The sequence below is a fragment of the Gopherus flavomarginatus genome, chromosome 3 (genome assembly GCF_025201925.1).
Source record: "Gopherus flavomarginatus isolate rGopFla2 chromosome 3, rGopFla2.mat.asm, whole genome shotgun sequence".
Classification (NCBI taxonomy): Eukaryota; Metazoa; Chordata; order Testudines; family Testudinidae; genus Gopherus; species Gopherus flavomarginatus.
Window position 1 is genome coordinate 92,722,891 of NC_066619.1, and position 18,874 is coordinate 92,741,764.

General features: G+C 41.7%; 1 protein-coding gene across 6 annotated transcripts in view; it reads right to left on the reverse strand.

Annotated features, from left to right (window-relative positions):
- Positions 1-267: 267 nt before the first annotated feature.
- MLANA (melan-A) overlaps positions 268-18,874 on the reverse strand; it is a 33,071-nt gene continuing 14,464 nt past the window's right edge. For 4 of the 6 annotated variants that reach the window (XM_050946020.1, XM_050946018.1, XM_050946019.1 and 1 more), the window contains 5 exons: positions 12,763-12,906; positions 7,092-7,190; positions 3,202-3,298; positions 1,734-1,835; positions 268-460 (listed from right to left, as the gene is read on the reverse strand). In XM_050946020.1, coding sequence (XP_050801977.1) covers positions 392-460; positions 1,734-1,835; positions 3,202-3,298; positions 7,092-7,190; positions 12,763-12,881 — 486 coding nt within the window. In that variant the 5' untranslated portion in view covers positions 12,882-12,906 and the 3' untranslated portion in view covers positions 268-391. Of the gene's footprint in view, positions 461-1,733; positions 1,836-3,201; positions 3,299-7,091; positions 7,191-8,467; positions 8,512-12,762; positions 12,907-13,009; positions 13,271-18,874 lie in introns of those variants that run through there. The other 2 variants (XM_050946022.1, XM_050946023.1) reach the window with 2 other exon arrangements.

The window sequence follows — 18,874 nt, forward strand, 5'->3', positions numbered from 1 at the left end:
CCACCCACCCATCCCCCAAATAAATAAGAGAGAGGAGAGAAAAGACCTCCCCCTTCTCACACTGGTTGATATGCTGCAGCATATCAGTATTCTTGGTAGAAATATGGGGACTATAATATAGCCAGTTTTGTGCTTGTATGTTGAATTAATCTGACCAACGGAATGAAAAGTTAAAGCCAAAACATGTTCAACTTCATCTAAGTATCACAAGAACATGCTGTGGATGAAAGGTAAATTGAACCAGGCAATAACAACTGTCAGCAACTATTCATGGAAATGTATACTTTATTATTACAGTTTACCCATAAAGAATGCTAGGTTTGCACATGAGTTTAAGCAAAAGCACAAAGAGAATCAATTTGTATTCCTGGAGTTTAAGACTGACTCAACATCATGGTGAATAAGGTGGTGGCAATGGATCTGCAGAGATTTTGTCATATGCTGGTGGAGCATCAGGTACCTGTAGTAACAAAAATACACTAAATCTGAAATACACCTCTACCCCGATATAATGCAACCCGATATAACACAAATTCAGAAAGAACGTGATAAAGCAGCACTCCAGGGGGGCAGGGCTGCGTGCTCTGGCAGATCAAAGCAAGTTCAATATAACACGGTTTCACCTATAATACGGTAAGATTTTTTTGGCTCCCGAGGACAGCGTTATATCTGGGTAAGGGTGTATTATCTTTTAGCCAGCTCTGTATTCCTCTTAAAGAATTTCACATCAGTTTACTTGGTTGTCCTTAAATAATACTGTAGTTTAGAACAGCTGAACCAACTGATTGTGAATATATATTTTTAGAAATTGGCATTGCTTTCTTGGTTGAGCATTGATTGAGTTCATTTTGTGAAGAGACATTTGTCCATGCAGCTGCTATCAAAGAATAAATGTTCAGTACTGAAAGGATAGGTTTTTTCGAGGGGGTGGGGGAGGAAGATGTTTACTGATATTTCAGGTAGCTTATAATAAAACATTAGTGTCTTGGCAGATGTAAGTACATAACTTACTACAAAATTAACAACATTTAGCAGCATATTTACTGCATATTGACCATAAATTATTTCATTACCATTTCTCCTTTCTTCAAATTAATTACACACCATCATAACTCAATATATTTATATTTAACTATTCATATTCACTTTCTGGAAGCTGAACTATTTTGGGGGATTTGCATTTATTGGTTACAATAATGCATCTTTCTGTGCTGATTGATGCTGAGGACCCCAAAAAGTGCTATGATAAATAGCTAGTATGTGCATTTTGGTACTGCATGTCAGAAGCACATAAACAATCAATATCAGATTAGGGACTCCCACGCACCATAAAAATGGTAGAGTTGTTGACATGAAGACGATGCTATTGCAGGATATTGTAGCATATACCCATTTTATTACAGCTAGTAGATCAAATAGGAATGATCGTGTTGCAACTAAATCAGAGTAGCATTAAAGTCAAGGAGGAAAAAGAGAATTTTTAAAAGGCAAGCTATTAATACTAGATTTCACAAATCACTTTCACTACAAGAATTATGTTAGAGTACTTTTCTTAACACATTGGGTCAACATGTGGAAGATGCAGACCCAGCTTGGATAATGCAAATCCAGAGAAGATGCCATCAAACAGAGGTAAGAGTGCGGTATTATTTCTTCACCAATGGTCATCTCACTGACTAACTGCAGTGTTCAATAAATGTTGTAAGTAAATGAAACCTTGGACTTCAGCTTACCACAGAATTAAAGTTACTGTACTCCTGTAAAAGTGCTTTGCAATCCAGTGGGGCATCTTCACCTGCCACTCTTCTCATAGTGCCAGCATGTGAGCTTTTACTCTGTGATAGAGAATAAGGAAAGGTGAGAGTGACAGAAAAAGAAACCTTGAGTATGACTATAAATGTATCACTTAAAGTGTGAAAGTCAATAAGAATGTGGACATAATGCCAGCAGGCATTGTGCAAGCTTTGTTACTTTGTCACTGCTAATGCAATCCAGGCTCTCTCTTCAGAGACATCCAATCATGGGATGATAAAAAATGAGGACAAAAGTGTACTAATTTCCACCTGTCTCCAATTCCCACATTCACTGTTGTCGGATCCTGTTCTCCTCCAGCTGTTATGCCTCTCCCTCTGATGTCCTCCCCACTTTTTTAAATCATTCCTTTCTCTCACCTCTCTTCTTCCTTTCCTATTTCAGTCCTGCATAGTCACTTTCCTCTGTCCAGTTTCTCCCCCAACAAACAGCACAAACATCATATTTATATTTTCATAACACTTTTTTAAAGAGGAAAAATTACTTTGTGCATTTTCTGTGTTGTATAGTCTGAAAAGTGTTTTTATTTTGATTTCCGAAGGTGGGCTTTTAACACTGTAGAAATTCAGGTCATGTGTACTCTGGAAGACACTATGCCCCACTGGAGGGGAGAGGTAATAGGATTATGATATCACAAGGACGTACAACTTCTAATTAATTGAGAGGAGTGTTTTATTCAGGTTGTACACAACTATTTAAGTAAAATATTTTGGAGAAAAGCTCTCATTGTTAAGGGTTCAAAACTACTATCCCATTCAACTAAGAGAAGACAGAACTCCAAATATAATATCTTTGACACTCTCAACAAGTACCTTTTTAGATTTTATTTATACATCGTAAAGAAGCACAAAAGGGCAGATATTCATTTTCCTCCTTTGCAAGTTACCTTTTATATAAACAGACAACACAGTGCACATGTACAACTATTATATTAAACACATAAGCTTGTAATTGTAACCGTTGTCCTCCTCTTCCCTATCCCCACTCCATTTGTTGTTAAATGTAAACTATTAAAGGGAGAGACTAAGTCTCTGATTTGGCTTAAAGTGCTTAGCAAATTTGGGGCATTCGATATATATTTATGGCAGCATGATGTAATTGAAAAGGTACTGGACTGAGAGTCTGCAGGACAGAGTTTTACTCCTGGCTCTGCCACTGATTACGTGTTGTGTATGGGTGGTGGTTTTTTTGTTTTGTTTTTGACAAGCCACTTCACTTCTCTGTGCCTTGGTTTCCTGCTCTCCACCCCTTCTGTCTTATTTTAAACGCTATCTCATATTATGTGTTTGTACAGTGCCTCGTTCAATGGTGCCCTGACCTTGGTGGTGTCCCCTGGGCACTACTGTAATAATAATGGTGGTGTACCAGAACATGAGTGGCCACACTTACCCGAAGGTTTTTATAGCCACATCGCCTTTTGTAATACCAGCAGCCAATGATCAGTAAAACTGCAAGAACCACCACAAGGATTCCAATACCTGCAGCTCTGTTGCAAAATGAAAAACAAGATGAATTTTTCGATAAGTGAATGCGTTTAGCACAAATGTTTTCTGATAAATGTGAATGCTGTAATTTCAAGAGGCTTATATGAGAACACAAATGAACTATTCTGTGCCTTTAAAAAAAATAAAACTGTTAATATGTTGAGCTCTTGAACCACCAGGCAGTGAGTAATCCTCCAGTGGTTGGATGATATACAGAGTATGAAGCATCACACAGTGAACATCAAAGATAAAAATAGCTATTGAACAGTAACCTCATTCGCTGGACACTGTACAACCTGCCCACTGAATGAGACTTACACTCATTTGTGGGGATTTTGGACCTTCAGAATTTCATGTTAAACAACTCCTTTGAGGACTAGAGAACAACAGAAAAAGAATTGGCCAAAACTTTTCTGCAAAATTTGACACAACATTTGTTTTTAGCTTCAACCCACTCCAGTTGGTAGCTACACATACTTACCTAAGTCTCTGGTTCCTGCCAACCTCCCCATTGTAACTGACTAGCTAATGTCCTGGCCTAAAGCGTGACCATTTCAACAACTAGGAAAATGCAATCATTGCCTCAAATATTGGTCTCCAAAGAACCACCACTTATAGAATGCACCCCAATCCCTGAAGAGAGCATTCCTATAATGGAAAAGCTATATAAGAAATGCATCCCATTTTTATTAGTTGACTCCCTTCAGGCAAAGAACACTGGGATCTCTGTCCATCATCTACCATGTTAAAGCGAATGCCAGAGACACACGGAGTAATGATTTATAAAGCCAGTAATCAACTTCAGAAAAGAGATAAGACTGTAAACTGTGCACATACAACTTCCTAACTTGTATCATGTTCCATGACACACTAAGCGCAATGACTGTGTGGTTAGAGTGTGGGAATTTGAGTTACATTGTGTTTGGGGACCATGGGCTTAACAGTATATGTAGACATACATCTGTCTTTTCCTAGTCTATGACAGGGATTCAAGACAGTTGGGACTATAGTGATTTAAAGAAGCTGGGAGACACAAGAATTGAGATTTTTTTTTATCTGTCTTTATAAGCCCTTGTTAGTTCTCCTTCTTCCTTCCAGTTCTAATGCTTCTTTCTGTTTAGAAGTATGGAATACTCACTTTGGTTCCCCTGTTCTGTCCTACTGTTTCTGCTGAGGGCGGGGGGGAAATAGCTATAGAAAAGGAAGGAAAAGAAAGACTAAGAAGTTGGATATGGAAAAGAACAGAGAGAGTGGGTGTGGAAACTAGAGCAGCCAGCTTTGTGTCTGAGCTTCCTGCTTGCAGAGATAGTTGGGGGGCCTTCAGCCCTCTGGAACCAGCAAGATTTCCCAGCTCTCAAGGTGTCATTCTGGAAGGTCCTGTTAACTCTCTCACCTCCTACTGACAGAGCACTCTCACCTGGCTGGTGACATGTTGCCTGCCTTGTCACACAAACCAACAGTTTGCTGTGTTTCCTTCCAGCTCTGCACAGCAGTTTCCCTGCAGTTGCACAGTCATGCCAGGATCTGAGATGGCTCTACTGGCTTTGCTTCTGTGTCTAGCAACCTCTGCTCAGGGAAGCCACACACCCTTCCTCCAGCAGCTGCCAGTAGTCTCTGATTCTGGAGATCTTTTTCCCCAATCTCAATTTCAAGTTACCAAGGCCAGAGTCTTCTCCACTGCTCCCTCTCGGTCTCCTCTGACCCCCAGCTCCATCTCCCCATGCACTTCTCACAATTCTCACGCTGTGGCTGTTACCCTGTCTCCCCCCAGGTATCACTCTAAAGCAGGGGTCAGCAACCTTTCAGAAGTGGTGTGCCGAGTCTTCATTTATTCACTCTGATTGAAGGTTTTGCGTGCCAGTAATACATTCTAACATTTTTAGAAGGGCTGTCTCTATAAGTCTATAATATATAACTAAACTATTGTTGTATGTAAAGTAAATACGGTTTTTAAAATGCTTAAGAAGCTTAATTTAAAATTAAGTTAAAATGCAGAGCCCCCAGAGTGGTGGCCAGGACCCAGGCAGTGTGAGTGCCAGTGAAAATCAGCTCGCGTGCTGCCTTTGGCACCCGTGCCATAGGTTGCCTACCCCGGCTCTAAAGGTTGATGCTTCTATTGATTCCCTGCCTGTTATTCCATCTCCACTGATACTACCCCTTCTGTCCAGACTCTATAAACAGAAAAGTGAATCTGGCCTTCTCTGCCATTGACTCAGTTTTTAGTACCACAGTTGCACTCATCTTCTCTGCAGTATTCATAGCCTGAATGCTCCAAGTGGACCTGGAGAGTGTCCTTCTTTATTTTTTCTTCTCTTTGAGCCTAACTACTAGTCCTCTTCACCTCCTCAGCCCCACTATAATCTACTTCATAACTGTGATGCTTCATTTTATGCTACTTTCATTGCAGCTAGATCAAGCTGAGTCACCATGGCCAGATGTAGGTACATTTGACTCAGAATGAGTGCTGAGACTAGGCTAGCTGACTTTTCCTTTTAGGGGATCAAGCTGTTTGGGGCAGACCTTGGGAATTCCCGCCCCCCCATACACACCACCTTTCATCCTTCTCTGCTCTTCAGGTGAAATTTGGGGAAAACAGGTGCATCTTGCAGCATGAGGTAAAAGTCACCAAATCTGGTGACTCTGATAAGCCAAGATGGGGAGCAAGTTCCACAGACCCAGGAGGGGGATGTTATGTCCAGGACCTTAGAAGGTACCAACTGCATTCCTATCACACCAGTGGCAAGTTAGCCTCTCAAGTAGTCGGGACCCAAATAATTAAAGCCTTTATGTGTCAAAGCAAAACTCTCACATTAGTTTTGCTTAGGGTTAGTCTCACCTGGTGCCAATTTATGTAGACTCACCTTCATGCAGCATTACTAAGGGCTTCTCTACACTTGCAGCACTGCAGCAGTACCACTGCAGCGCTTAGTCAAGTTCCTACCTATGTGGACAGGAGAGCTTCTCCCATCAGCATAGGTATTCTGTCTCCCCGAAAGGCACTAGCTATGTTGACAAGAGAAGTGCTCCTGTCAACATAGCATTGTCTACGCTGGGGGCCAGGTTGATAGAACCATGTCTGTCAGCATGGCTTTTCCACGCTCCTGAGCTATGTAGTTATACCGACATACATTGCTTGTATAGACCAAGCCTCAGTCTTCTCCTGTTTGGAGAGATATGTTGCTGTTTACCATGGGTTTTGGCTAATACCACTCACTTTTTGGTCAGATGATGCCCCCTTTGAGGTTCTTATGACATAAATGTGGATGACACATGGATGCAGGCAGCAGCCCTTTCTCAGAGACAGCAGTCAAATTCAGCGCAGCTTCCTCAGATGAATGATGCTAAATAAGCACCAATAAGTGTAAATCTCTTATTACAAAAATCATTAACTTCAATGCTTGTGGTCAGCTGAATTAATAATGCGGTTTTGAAACGGCCATTGATTTTTGTTTACTCTTTCCTCCTCTGGTAAAATCACTTTGGATTCTGTCATACAGAGTTTAACTGTCAAGTGCTGCTTGTGATACTGAAGTGATAGATGCTATAGAAAACTACAGAATAGATAGACTTTACTTTCCCCAAACACAGAAATTCTGATTAATTTTCCATGGGTTCTGTTTTCTGTGTTGCAGTCTAGAAGAAAAATCCTACTTTGTAAAATTCTGTTCCCAGGATGGAGGAAAACCTCTCAGTTGAGCCATTTATAAACAGGCTTTTAGAGAGTGCCAGATCTGAATTTGAATGTAATTCTTTCCACTAGCTTTGATGCTGTCATTGGTTTTGTTTCATACTTACTCTTCTGCTGCAAGATAAGTATATTGCTTTCCTCTACTGAAGATGCCATTTGTTTGGTGATCTCCTTTGGGCATTTTGTAGGACTGGTTTTGGTCACACCTACAAGGACAAAGACTAATCCGTTACAGTACTCCTAAGGCATAATGTATTATCACCATTTCCATTATCAGAAGAAAGAGGGTTTGGGTTTCTTTTAAACATTTTTAGAAAAAAGTAGATCTATTTACACATAAGGCTGTTGTAACTTAACAAGAACAAAACACATTGGACCAAATTCAGCTGTCAGTTACACTGCCATAACTTTGGGTTTGCATCAGTATAAGTCCACAAACTTTATTGGAGCTATTCTGGGTTTGCACCACAGTGACTGAAAGAAGGATTTGGCTTGTTCTCATCAGATATTAAACATTTGCAGATTTCTGAAGTGAAATTTCTCAAGGAGAATGAGTTTTCCTTTCAACCTAAGGTGAATCCATTGTATTTTGAAAACAGCCCTGAAGACAATGTAGGAGGAGACCTCTGTTCTTTAGACCACTCATATTTTTGTTGTTGTAAATTCATATGACCGAATGATTGGTTCTTAAGAGAGCCATTTAGAGAACAGGAATAATTTGTTAATAATGCACTTTATCTAAGGGTGAGATAGGAGAGAAGTAGATGAAAAAGAAGGTAAATATTTTACTTAGTGTTTGTTTCTATTTGTTTTCTATTTAAACACCCAAAGTCAGATACTTAGGCCTGGTCTATACTAGGAAATAGGTCAGTATAATTATGTCACTCAGGGATGGGAAAAATCCAGACACCAAGTGACAGTTAAACCTACCTAACACCCGCTGTAGACAGCACTAGGCAGATGGAAGAATTTTCCTGCCTGTAGGGAAGATGGAATACTTTTTGCTGGCAAGAGAAGCTCTCCTGTCAGTGTAGGTAGTGTCTTCAGTGGGGTGCTAGACCACTACAGTGGCTGTATGTCTAGATAAGCCCCTTATCTAACATAAACTGGCACAGCTCCATTGACTTGGAGAGAGCTGCACCAATTTACATTTGCTATCTGTGCATGCATAATTGCCATTCATTTAAGTTCCCTCAGGAACTTAACCATCCAAAATTGATCAGAACAGTTCAAACCTAATTTATCTGAGACAACCATAGAAAAAGAAATAAGTAAATACATTGGTCTCAGTTAAATAGCACAAGAGCAAATTCTACTGTATATCACCAATTTCAATTAAGACAAAATGGCTCTTTTAAAAAGAAATCAGGCCTAATTAAATAACTTTTTCAGAGAATTCAGAATGAGACAGTAAACCTCTTCTGGAACTTAGAATTTTACTGTTATTTTAAAACTAGCAGAATACAAAGCTTGCAAGCCTTACCTTCTTCACAGATCCACACTCTCTGCCTGCTAGGTGGAGGCATATGCAGCTTTTTTCTCTAGCACTTAATCTTTTTTTTTTTTTTTTTTTTGTCTCTACACTCATGACTATCACAAGCTTAAATTCCAAGTGGTGCAGCCTTTGATTACTTTAATTAGCATGAAAGAGGCCAAGCAGAGACAGCTTTTTCCCTTTCTTCACCTCCCCCCCCCAACATTCTTTTCAGTAAACAGCTACACAATCTATTTCTTGTCCATGCTCTCCCATACACTGCATAGGGCTGAGCCACACATAGGTTTGGCACCAATTTACCTAAATCAATGAAAACTCAGAGTGTGGACACACTTGTACCTGTTTAAAATTGTTTTATATTGCTTTTGTTTCTGAGTTAGTGCTTGTCTACGCAAAGTTTTTGCACCAGTTTAATTGGAAAGTTTAGCTACATGCAGTTTTTGGACCACTATAGCCATATCAGTTTCTAAACTGATATAGTTAAATAGGTGCAAATCCCTTGTGTGTATGCAGTTATACCAGTGTAAAGAGCCTTTACAACAATGTAGCTCATTTGATACTGGTAAGTAAGCAAGCGCTCTAGTAAAAAGAAACCACCTAAGCAATAAGTACTACACTATGATTTACTTAGTGCGGGGTTCAGGAGAGCAAGACACTTCTGCTCTGTTTTTTCCCCTGTTTTGCCTCATTAGATAAAATGGCGTTAAAAACACATGAACTATGTCTACACTACAACTTCCTCCACTGTTGGCACCAGTACACAGGATTTTTCCTAATATAGTCACTAGCATGTTTAGGACTTGTTACTTTTGGAAAACATCTTTCTGCTGGGCAAACATTTGAAGCTAGCATGGTTCTGCTCCCAGTCTGGACAGGGACTTATTTGTTTAATTATTTCTACTCATTGGGCTGAATTCTGCTTTCCATTATCCCATGAGACTTAAGAAATCCTCTTTGCTGGAGCCATGACAATAAAACAAATCCAGTGGGGTCACACCATAACTAAGAGCAGAACTGGCCCCTTTTGAATAAATGTCTGCTATATAATTATCTGATCTTGCAATGGTTCCTCTGCATTATTACACTTGTACTCCGTGTGAGTTTTAAAGGTGAAAGGATTGCAGGATCAGGTTTTAGATCTGTGCATAGCATTAAAGAGCTAATATCAAGTTTGTAAGGCCTCAGATTCGATCTTTCACACTCCCCAACTTTATATAATAGCAGATTTCATATAATTCTTTGTATGGATTTTCTCCACCCTTGAACAAATATTTCACTGCTAGAAGGAGGCTAAATAACAGATGTAATTTTTCTTCTTTTTCATCCGTGCCAACAGTCCAGTATTCATGAAAAACCCATGTGATAACAAAACCTAATGTATTTTTATCTTGCCTTCGGCAGTGGAAAAAGAAATTTCAGCTGACTTAATTTTTTAGCTTCCAAGGGGCTGATGTTAATAGCAATGAATGGAAAAAATGTGCAAATAATGCCTTATAACACCAAGTATCAGAGGGGTAGCCGTGTTAGTCTGGATCTGTAAAAGCAGCAAAGAATCCTGTGGCACCTTATAGACTAACAGACGTTTTGGAGCATGAGCTTTCGTGGGTGAATACCCACTTCTTCAGATGCATCTGAAGAAGTGGGTATTCACCCACGAAAGCTCATGCTCCAAAACGTCTGTTAGTCTATAAGGTGCCACAGGATTCTTTGCTGTTATAACACCAAGGTATAATGCTGTTGTCGAGGAGTAGAACAGTTGTTAAGGTGAAACACAAGATCATGTTCATTTATGCCATTGTCAAACCTGTGTGTCCATATTGACTTCAGTGGCTTTGCTCCTAATTTACACCAGTGTGAGATTAACACCAAGCACAGCTTCTGTAAGCATTACTGTGTTGGGGCAGAGAGGCCCTACACAGCAGAGAGGGGGTTAAGGAAGCTGACAGGCTCCAGCCTGGGAGTGAAAGGGTTAGGGAAAGTATGTGGACCCTGTTGCCTTGTTCTGGTATACCTGCATCCAACTTTAAATGTGGGGAGAAGAGATAAAAGGAGAGGGCCGAGCCCTGTTCAGGGTTGACGAGTAGGGAGGACACAGTTCTGAGTGTCTCATGGTGGATGAGAAGCCTGGTTGCAGCCCTGAGATGGAGCTAACTGGCTAGCTAGACCAACCATCCTGAAGGGACAACCAGAATCAGAAGGGAATCAGGGGAAGCACAGATTGTTTTGGAAACAAATGCTGAATAGAGGGAAGGGCCCTACTGAAGGTTTGTGGGGTGACTACAGTTTTGAGTAGTGTGTTTTGTTCCTGATTACCTTTGAACAACCTGAAAGGACTGAAGTCACCACTATGCTGGACCTCCTCAGTGGGGCAGAAATGTACCAGCAGAGAGATACAGCTTGAGTGAGTTGTGCCCAGGAGGGTCACCTCCTCAGCTACATTACATTTCTAAAGACATTCAATGAGATAGAGATTCAGTTCTCTGCTGATCAGATTTTGGAAATAAACATTTAAAAATATGTTCAGAAAACAGAACAATCCAGACCTCCTTTGACGTTCATTAGCCTCTTGCAAACTATTGTGAGAGGCTGCCAAATCCTGACCATCCATAGGTGGAGAATGAATGCTTTCTGTGTCACTGAAAAGGTGTCTGACCTTTTAAACAGTGGGCCCATTGTCTTTGTTGTTGGTAGTGTCATTTCATCTCTCTAGGATTAGGTCTTTTGATTTTCACTGAAACTTAAGGTCCATAACAAGGCAAGGAAGAAATAGGAATGTTTATTTGGGACCTGATAATGCAAGGTGTTTGGTGCCTCCTGTGAGGTGCTGAGTGTGCTTGACAAACAGTAATTTCAGTGCAAACTCAGGGCACTTGGACTCTCTGAGGAAGTGCTTCCCAGCACCATGCAGGATTGAATTGTTAATTATACAAAGCTTATTTACCATTAGTCTGTCCCTACCAGAAGAGTTTCATTATTGTTAGAAAAATAAGGACAGATCCTTGGCTACAGTCTGGTCCCTTTGTGCTATTTGGCTGCCACAAAGGGGCCAAAAAGCGGCCAGATCTCCCCCAACTAAGGGTCCTGCCTCCCAAGGATAGAGGAATCTTCAGTGGCTATTGAGCTGTCCCAGCCAGATCCTGTGGCACCTCACTGCAGCTTCCAGCATAGGGATATGTGAAGAGGGGCATAGTTGAAGTGCATTGTGCTACAGCAATCCACAACAGATAGCCAGCTAATATTAGATTAGGGCAGCTTCCCATACAGGACTGAGGCCTTACTGAGGGGGTATGGATCCTGGTGTCTATGCTATGCTGATGACACCTGAAACGTAGGTGTATGTGCATTTGACTTGGAAACTTTTTCCAACCATATCAGAAGGCAACGCATGTGCTCTTGCTCCCTTTGTGCATCAATCTGAGGGCCTAAACAGGGCAAGATCACTGCCTCCATTTCAGTTCCATCTTGCTGTCCGTGGTGAGATTTGGAGCTCCTTATCACTCCACTAGCCAGCCTTAGATAAATTCTCCGTCTGCATATAGTTGTAGCTTAGTGCTAGTTTAGTTAGAGTAAGCTAGTTAGTATTTAATGGGGTTAATATGCAGAAATCCCCAGGTTTCAAACAGCATGCCAAATGCAGGGCCATGAACCCTGTGAGCAACAAGCAGAAACATTCCCTAATCTGCCTAGGTGAGGGGCATGTGGGGGGACTGAAGCCTGAGCCTGCCTGAGCCAGGATGGAAGCAGAAATGGGTTACTATGCCAGCTTTATTCCCTGGTCAAGGGGAATCCCCAGCGGGCTGATTAAGCCAGCTTTCCATCCTACTTGCATCATTGGAACAATGCAGTAGGTTGGAACAGGCTGAGGATCTGGCCCTGTGGTGCAGGGTAATGGCCTTGTGGTTTAACTTATTCCACACAAAGTGCAGCGTTAGGGACATATGTTCTTGCACTTCCGCTACTTTTAGGCTCCACAGATGCATTGCAAAATCCTTAATGCCCAATTAGTTTAAAAATCAAAAGCTGCTGATTTTCTGGTTGCAGTTAGCCTTCATTTCCACTTGCAACTATCTACCTGTTATGATTATTTGTAGTTGCAATTTTCTGGTGCAGACTCTTACCCACATAAATGGGGGGAGGGGTAAATGTGCATTAAAGCTTTAACATAAAAATAAATAAAACCAGTAACATTACAGCAGAAATTCAATATATTCAAAAAACACTGGAAAAAGTCACCCTAAATGAGGGATCAGAAGTGCAGGTGTATGACTTCATTTTGATTGTACCTTGTAGGAAGCCAGTAGTTGTATACATCCAGACAATGTTGAAACCAAAAGACCTGAATGTCATCCCTGAGAAAGCCAGAAGTCCTCCAATGATCACAACTGCTCAATGGGTGTATCATGCACACAGGCGGTTAGCTACTGATGCTAAAACAACAACAGGATAAGTCAACATTAAGACATGAAGCTCACTGAGCCAATTACACAAGAAAGGAGAAAATTTAAGGGAATGTTTCCTTCTCATCTGTACCTGGCATCTGCCTTGTCCGGTATTCTGTTGTCTCTATGTGTGTGAGAAAATTAAAGCTGAATTCCCTGAAAGCTGAGAGGATGGTTTTGCCCCCCAAATGTAAGACTCCCTGCTGAGGAAGGACAACTGTAGCAGCATAATCAGAATGTGTTCAAGCAGGGGCATTCTGGGGTAGAGAGTGGACTTTCTGCAGAAAAAAAAAATTTCAACATTTCCTTTGTGCAAGAGTCCTATTGAGTTTAATGACACTAATAATGTTCTGTAGAAATGACTCTAAGCTTTTAATAGAGAATGAGATCACAGTTATATGATATTTAAGTCAAATTATTAGTTTTTAATACTAGAGCATTATATACCTGCTAAAGTTTGGCTTAAAACTTCTATAGAAAAGTGATCAATTATCTGTTACACTCTAGTGCTTACCCAAAGGGCGCTGTAAAAAACAGTAATTCCACGGGCAGAGAGTTGATAAAACTGACTTCTTCTTGAACTTGCAAACCTTTTGTAATGTGCTGAGGAGGTGCAGAAGATCCATATTTGACTGGAGGTATTTTTCTTGTGTGTTCGCAGATATAGTCCCTAAACTTGTTGGACATTAGGGGCTTCTGTCTCTCTTGGTGAGCTTCTTTCTATTTAGAAGTATGGAATACTCACTTTGGTTCCCCAGTTCTGTCCTACTGTTTCTGTTGGGGTGCTGGGGGGGAAATAGCAATAGAAAAGGAAGCAAAAGAAAGACTAAGAAGTTGGACATGGAAGAGAACAGAGAGAGTGGGTGTGGAAGCTAGAGCAGCCAGCTTTGTGTCTGAGCTTCCTGCTTGCAGAGGTAGTTGGGGGGCCTTCAGCCCTCTGGAACCAGCAAGATTTCCCAGCTCTCAAGATGTCATTCTGGAAGGTCCTGTTAACTCTCTCACCTCCTTCCGACAGAGCACTGAGGTACAACCGCATCTGCTCTAACCCCTCAGACAGAGACCAACACCTACAAAATCTCCACCAAGCATTCTCAAAACTACAATACCGCACAAGGAAATAAGGAAACAGATCAACAGAGCCAGACGTGTACCCAGAAGCCTCCTACTGCAAGACAAACCCAAGAAAGAAACCAACAGGACTCTACTGGCCATCACATACAGTTCCCAGCTAAAACCCCTCCAACGCATCATCAGGGATCTACAATCCATCCTGGACAATGATCCAACACTTTCACAGGCCTTGGGTGGCAGGCCAGTCCTTGCCCACAGACAACCTGCCAATTTGAAACATATTCTCACCAGTAACTGCACACCGCACCATAGCAACTCTAGCTCAGGAACCAATCCATGCAACAAACCTCGATGCCAACTCTGCCCACATATCTATACCAGCGACACCATCACAGGACCTAACCAGATCAGCCACACCATCACCGGTTCATTCACCTGCACGTCCACCAATGTAATATACACCATCATATGCCAGCAATGCCCCTCTGCTACGTACATCAGCCAAACTGGACAGTCTCTACGGAAAAGGATAAACGGACACAAATCAGATATTAGGAATGGTAATATACAAAAACCTGTAGGAGAACACTTCAACCTCCCTGGCCACACTATAACAGACCTTAAGGTGGCCATCCTGCAGCAAAAAAACTTCAGGACCAGACTTCAAAGAGAAACTGCTGAGCTTCAGTTCATCTGCAAATTTGACACCATCAGCTCAGGATTAAACAAAGACTGTGAATGACTTGCCAACTACAAAACCAGTTGCTCCTCCCTTGGTTTTCACACCTCAGCTGCTAGAACAGGCTCTCATCCTCCCTGATTGAACTAACCTCGTTATCTCTAGCTTGCTTGCATATATAGACCTGCCCCTGGAAATTTCCACTACATGCATCTGACGAAGTGGGTATTCACCCACGAAAGCTCATGCTCCAAAACGTCTGTTAGTCTATAAGGTGCCACAGGATTTTATGCTTCCTTTAAAAGATTTTTATACTTAGTGAAACTAGGGGGTCACTATGACTTGGGGGAATCGCTGTTAGTACCTTCTTTAATATCCCTACGGTATGTACTGGAGCGGCTAGCCTAGGCTGCCGTAGCTTCACTGCTATGGTTATTCAAGGCAGCTAAATCAAAGTTAGCTGGGGTATGTCTACATGTGCTGCAGCCGCACCTGTGACTGCGCTGTAGACATACCCTAAGTGAGAGTGGAATCGGCCTCCATGAGTCCAAGCATACAGAGCTCTAAAGAACAGAAAAATGAAAACCAATAAATGAGGTCATTGATGGAGGTATATCACAAGTGGCCTTTGCATACCTAAAAATGTCAGAGCTTTAAAGTCTAGTATTTAGGGCCTTTCCAGGGCCAGAAGTGAGTGCTGTGTCCCCCATTGGGAAGCTGGGCATCTCCCTTTCCTAGTGGACTAAAGCTACAGTTTCTAGCAGTACAGTTATGAGATATCAGTCTTTCAAGCTGTTATATTTCTAAGTATATAATGAAAAGCTGTCACTGACCCATCTTGGGCCTCAATCATTTTTTTGCTGGAGGGAAGTGAATTTGTGTCTGAGAAGAAGCAACCATTTCTCTGGCAGTTTATTTTTATTTTTTTAATGGTGGCTATTTGAAATTATTTGGGGGTTTGAGATCTTGGGATAAGTATTAGCAAGATGGATTAGTGGGCAGGGTTTGCAGCCAGAGACATGTGGAAAAAGTGTTTATTAGAAGCCTGTGTAATTTAGTACAGGCTTCTCCAACATATTACATGGTAGCACTGTCATATATATAAAAGAATGCAGGAATGGGGTACGTCTAGGCCTTCCCAATTGCCAATTCCACTGGCACTTCCCAACTACTACAATAGCCCCTTGATTGCTACTGGCAGTCTCAATAAGCTAGAAGACTGCTTTAAATTGAATTATGCTGGGAGACTGGCTTGGCATGCAGCCAGCTCAAGACTGGGGGAGTGGAAAGGTCACACTTGCACAGAGCTAAGCTGCACACTTGAGATCTAGGCCTGATTTTAATTTAATTCAGAGATCTCAAAGTACCTTGAAAGGTGGGTCAGTATTATAATTATTATCATCTCCATTTTAAAGATGGGAAAACTGACATACACAGGTTTTTGTGGCTTGTGGCCCCATATTATGAGGAGAGAACCCTGGTCTCTTGATTGCCAAAGTGTCACTATTTGTTATTACTGTACATCTGAACATTCTGCCTTTCCCTTCATCTTTTAATTTTTGGCAGATAGTAGATATGTGGATGTAGTTCTAGAACTGGATCAGGTGGGTTGAATGTTAGTGTAAACATGCCCTGTATTTACTTACTCTGTTGCTTTATGTACCTGTGTGTGTGTGTGTTCTCTTGTTCCTGCTTGTATCCTCAACAAAGGCATTTCGGAGAAAGAGTCATAAATTGTAGATAAACCTAACTATCCTGTGTATTAATGTGACATGCACGGAAGGAATATGGAAAATGAAAAGGAATATTCTGCCTGAACCTGAACAGTGAAATAACTTTCCAGTACTTGAGAGTAACATCAAATTCTATGAGCAGGAGGGCTGAGCCCACATAATAGAAGACAATTCTGCATAAGATCCTATAACAGGTGAGGACAATAGTTATTTTGCCTGCATGGCAGCAAGTCTGAGCTCCATGCTAAAAACCATTCTATGTGTTGTTCTAGATCCCTGTAGAACGTATCAGTGAATCAGTGTTTGACCTGCACAGGGGCAGTGGGTAAAGGCCTAATAGTGGTGGTTTAGAGTGTTATCCTTAGTGGAGATATTTTAATAGATGTGTCTCATTTAGTACATTCCTGAAAGAGAGAGTTGTTCCTCTGAAGTCTTATTAACTTGGGATTGTCAGCCTTGCAGCGGTGGTTGACAAGTGGCTGAATTCTATCAGACCCTGAAAAATGCGTCTTAGCTTGACTGTTTTCTGTAGGCCTGGCTGTAAGCATGTATGCCAGAGTTTAAAAGAGACATGGTGTGGAAGACAGTTTTGATCAAAGAGGGAGGATGTGTGCTGTGTGCCGAAGATGATCTCGTTACTTGTATTTATCTTGTGTGTGTGCAGCTGGACGGTGTGAGATTGTGGAGCCCAGACCTGCAGATCTCTCCTGGCACAAAGTGCCAACTGTAAGCCCCAAGGTAACCTCATACAAATGATGATGTTTTGAAAGCGCCAAACTCTCTTCAGAATAAAACGGAACCATCTGAACAACTTTTTGAGCCAGAGCAAAAAATGCTTGAAGCTTCCCTCTGTAAGAGACTGAAGCAAAGGAACTTTTCTGCCACATGTCTGGCTCTCATTCCTGACTGATATGTGGAACTGGATATATTTGCATAGCAGAGACAGGGCTGGCTGCAAAAGACAGACAGGTGAATCTGCTGCAAAGGGGACTGAACTATGTCCAAAAATCTCTCTAAAACCCAGACAAAATAAATACTCAAGAGAAGAAGAAATGTCTTGTGGTTAAGACACTGCACCGGGAATCAGGAAATTTGGGTTCAGTCCCCAGTTCTGTCACCGAATTTCTGTGTGGCCTTGGGCAAGTTACTTAGTCTTCCTGTGCCTGTGTTTCCCCACTTGTCAAAAGGGGCTAATGCTCCCAGACCTTACCTGAGGTTTTGTGATGCCAAACCCATAAATATATGTATGTGTTCCAATATTGTAAACAAAAATATAGAATAGGGCCAAGTTACAGCTGTGCCCTGGGTTGCTGTGCTGGAAGGAGGCAGACACAATTGGTCTGAGGCACTGGAGAGCACAATTAGGGATGCAGCAGTCATGACCAAATAGATGAGCAGTGTCATGATGAGGTTATACCCCTGTGCCTGGACAAGACAGTGCAAGCTATGCCTTTGTACAGGTAGAATAAAGTCTGCTGTTTGTCATGCTTCACCCAGCACAAAATAATTATGAAACATTACAAAGGTCTAATGTCTTCTGACATAACCTTGTACTTTTCAACCTTCCCAGCCTAGCTCTGCCACATAAGAGGCATGATTTAGCCCATAATGTACGCAGCAACTTAACTCTCTCCTGCTCCTGAGTGCAAATATATCATCATTTCGGTTACTGCTCATAATTCAGGCTCTGGTTAGTTTTAGTAATCATGGACTTAGACTGGATACCTTCATTATTAGCATAATTAATAATATTACTGTAGCTAGATTTCTGGGAGTTTTCCCTGCCCTGCAGGTACTAGAATGATCTGTTATTGGCAGTACATTTTCAGCAAGATTCTACTTTTACCTACTTTCATGCTTAGGTACAAGGAAGTCAACTGACCCATCCAAGGATACACAAATGAGACAGTAACTCACCTGGAAGTAACACCCAATATCTCCTGTCACCTCACTCCTGTGCTCTAATTATTAAAACGTGGTTTGTGCAGAACATTTCAAAAGTCCCCACATTCTCATCTTGCCACTGTGACTTCCCTATGGAAGGACAGGAGGAAAGGAACGCTTTATGTGTAGGGAAACATCCCCTTCTCCAGCAGCTGACTTCCAAAAGGACCTTTTGATTAAAATGTAAAAACTGGGTTGCAAGTACAAGTGGCCTTTCTAGTATGAGACTGCTTCCTAGTTCAGAGCTCTCTCATGGTTGCCAGCATGAGTGCACAGGAAGAGAGGACACAGGGAGTCCCTGCACAAAAGGCAGCCAGAAAGTTGTTGACAGTGTGTGTGATGGGGAAGCAACCAGTGCTGTTCAACTTACAGAGCAGATGACCATGATCCCATCTAACTCTGCACACCAGCAGGGCAGTGCTGGGAGCAGTGCTACATCTCCACAACTGACCAGCTGCAAAGACATATTGTTCCCCTCACCCATCACTTGCTCAGGCAGGCACTGAAGGCGCTCCCCTGGCTCTCAGAA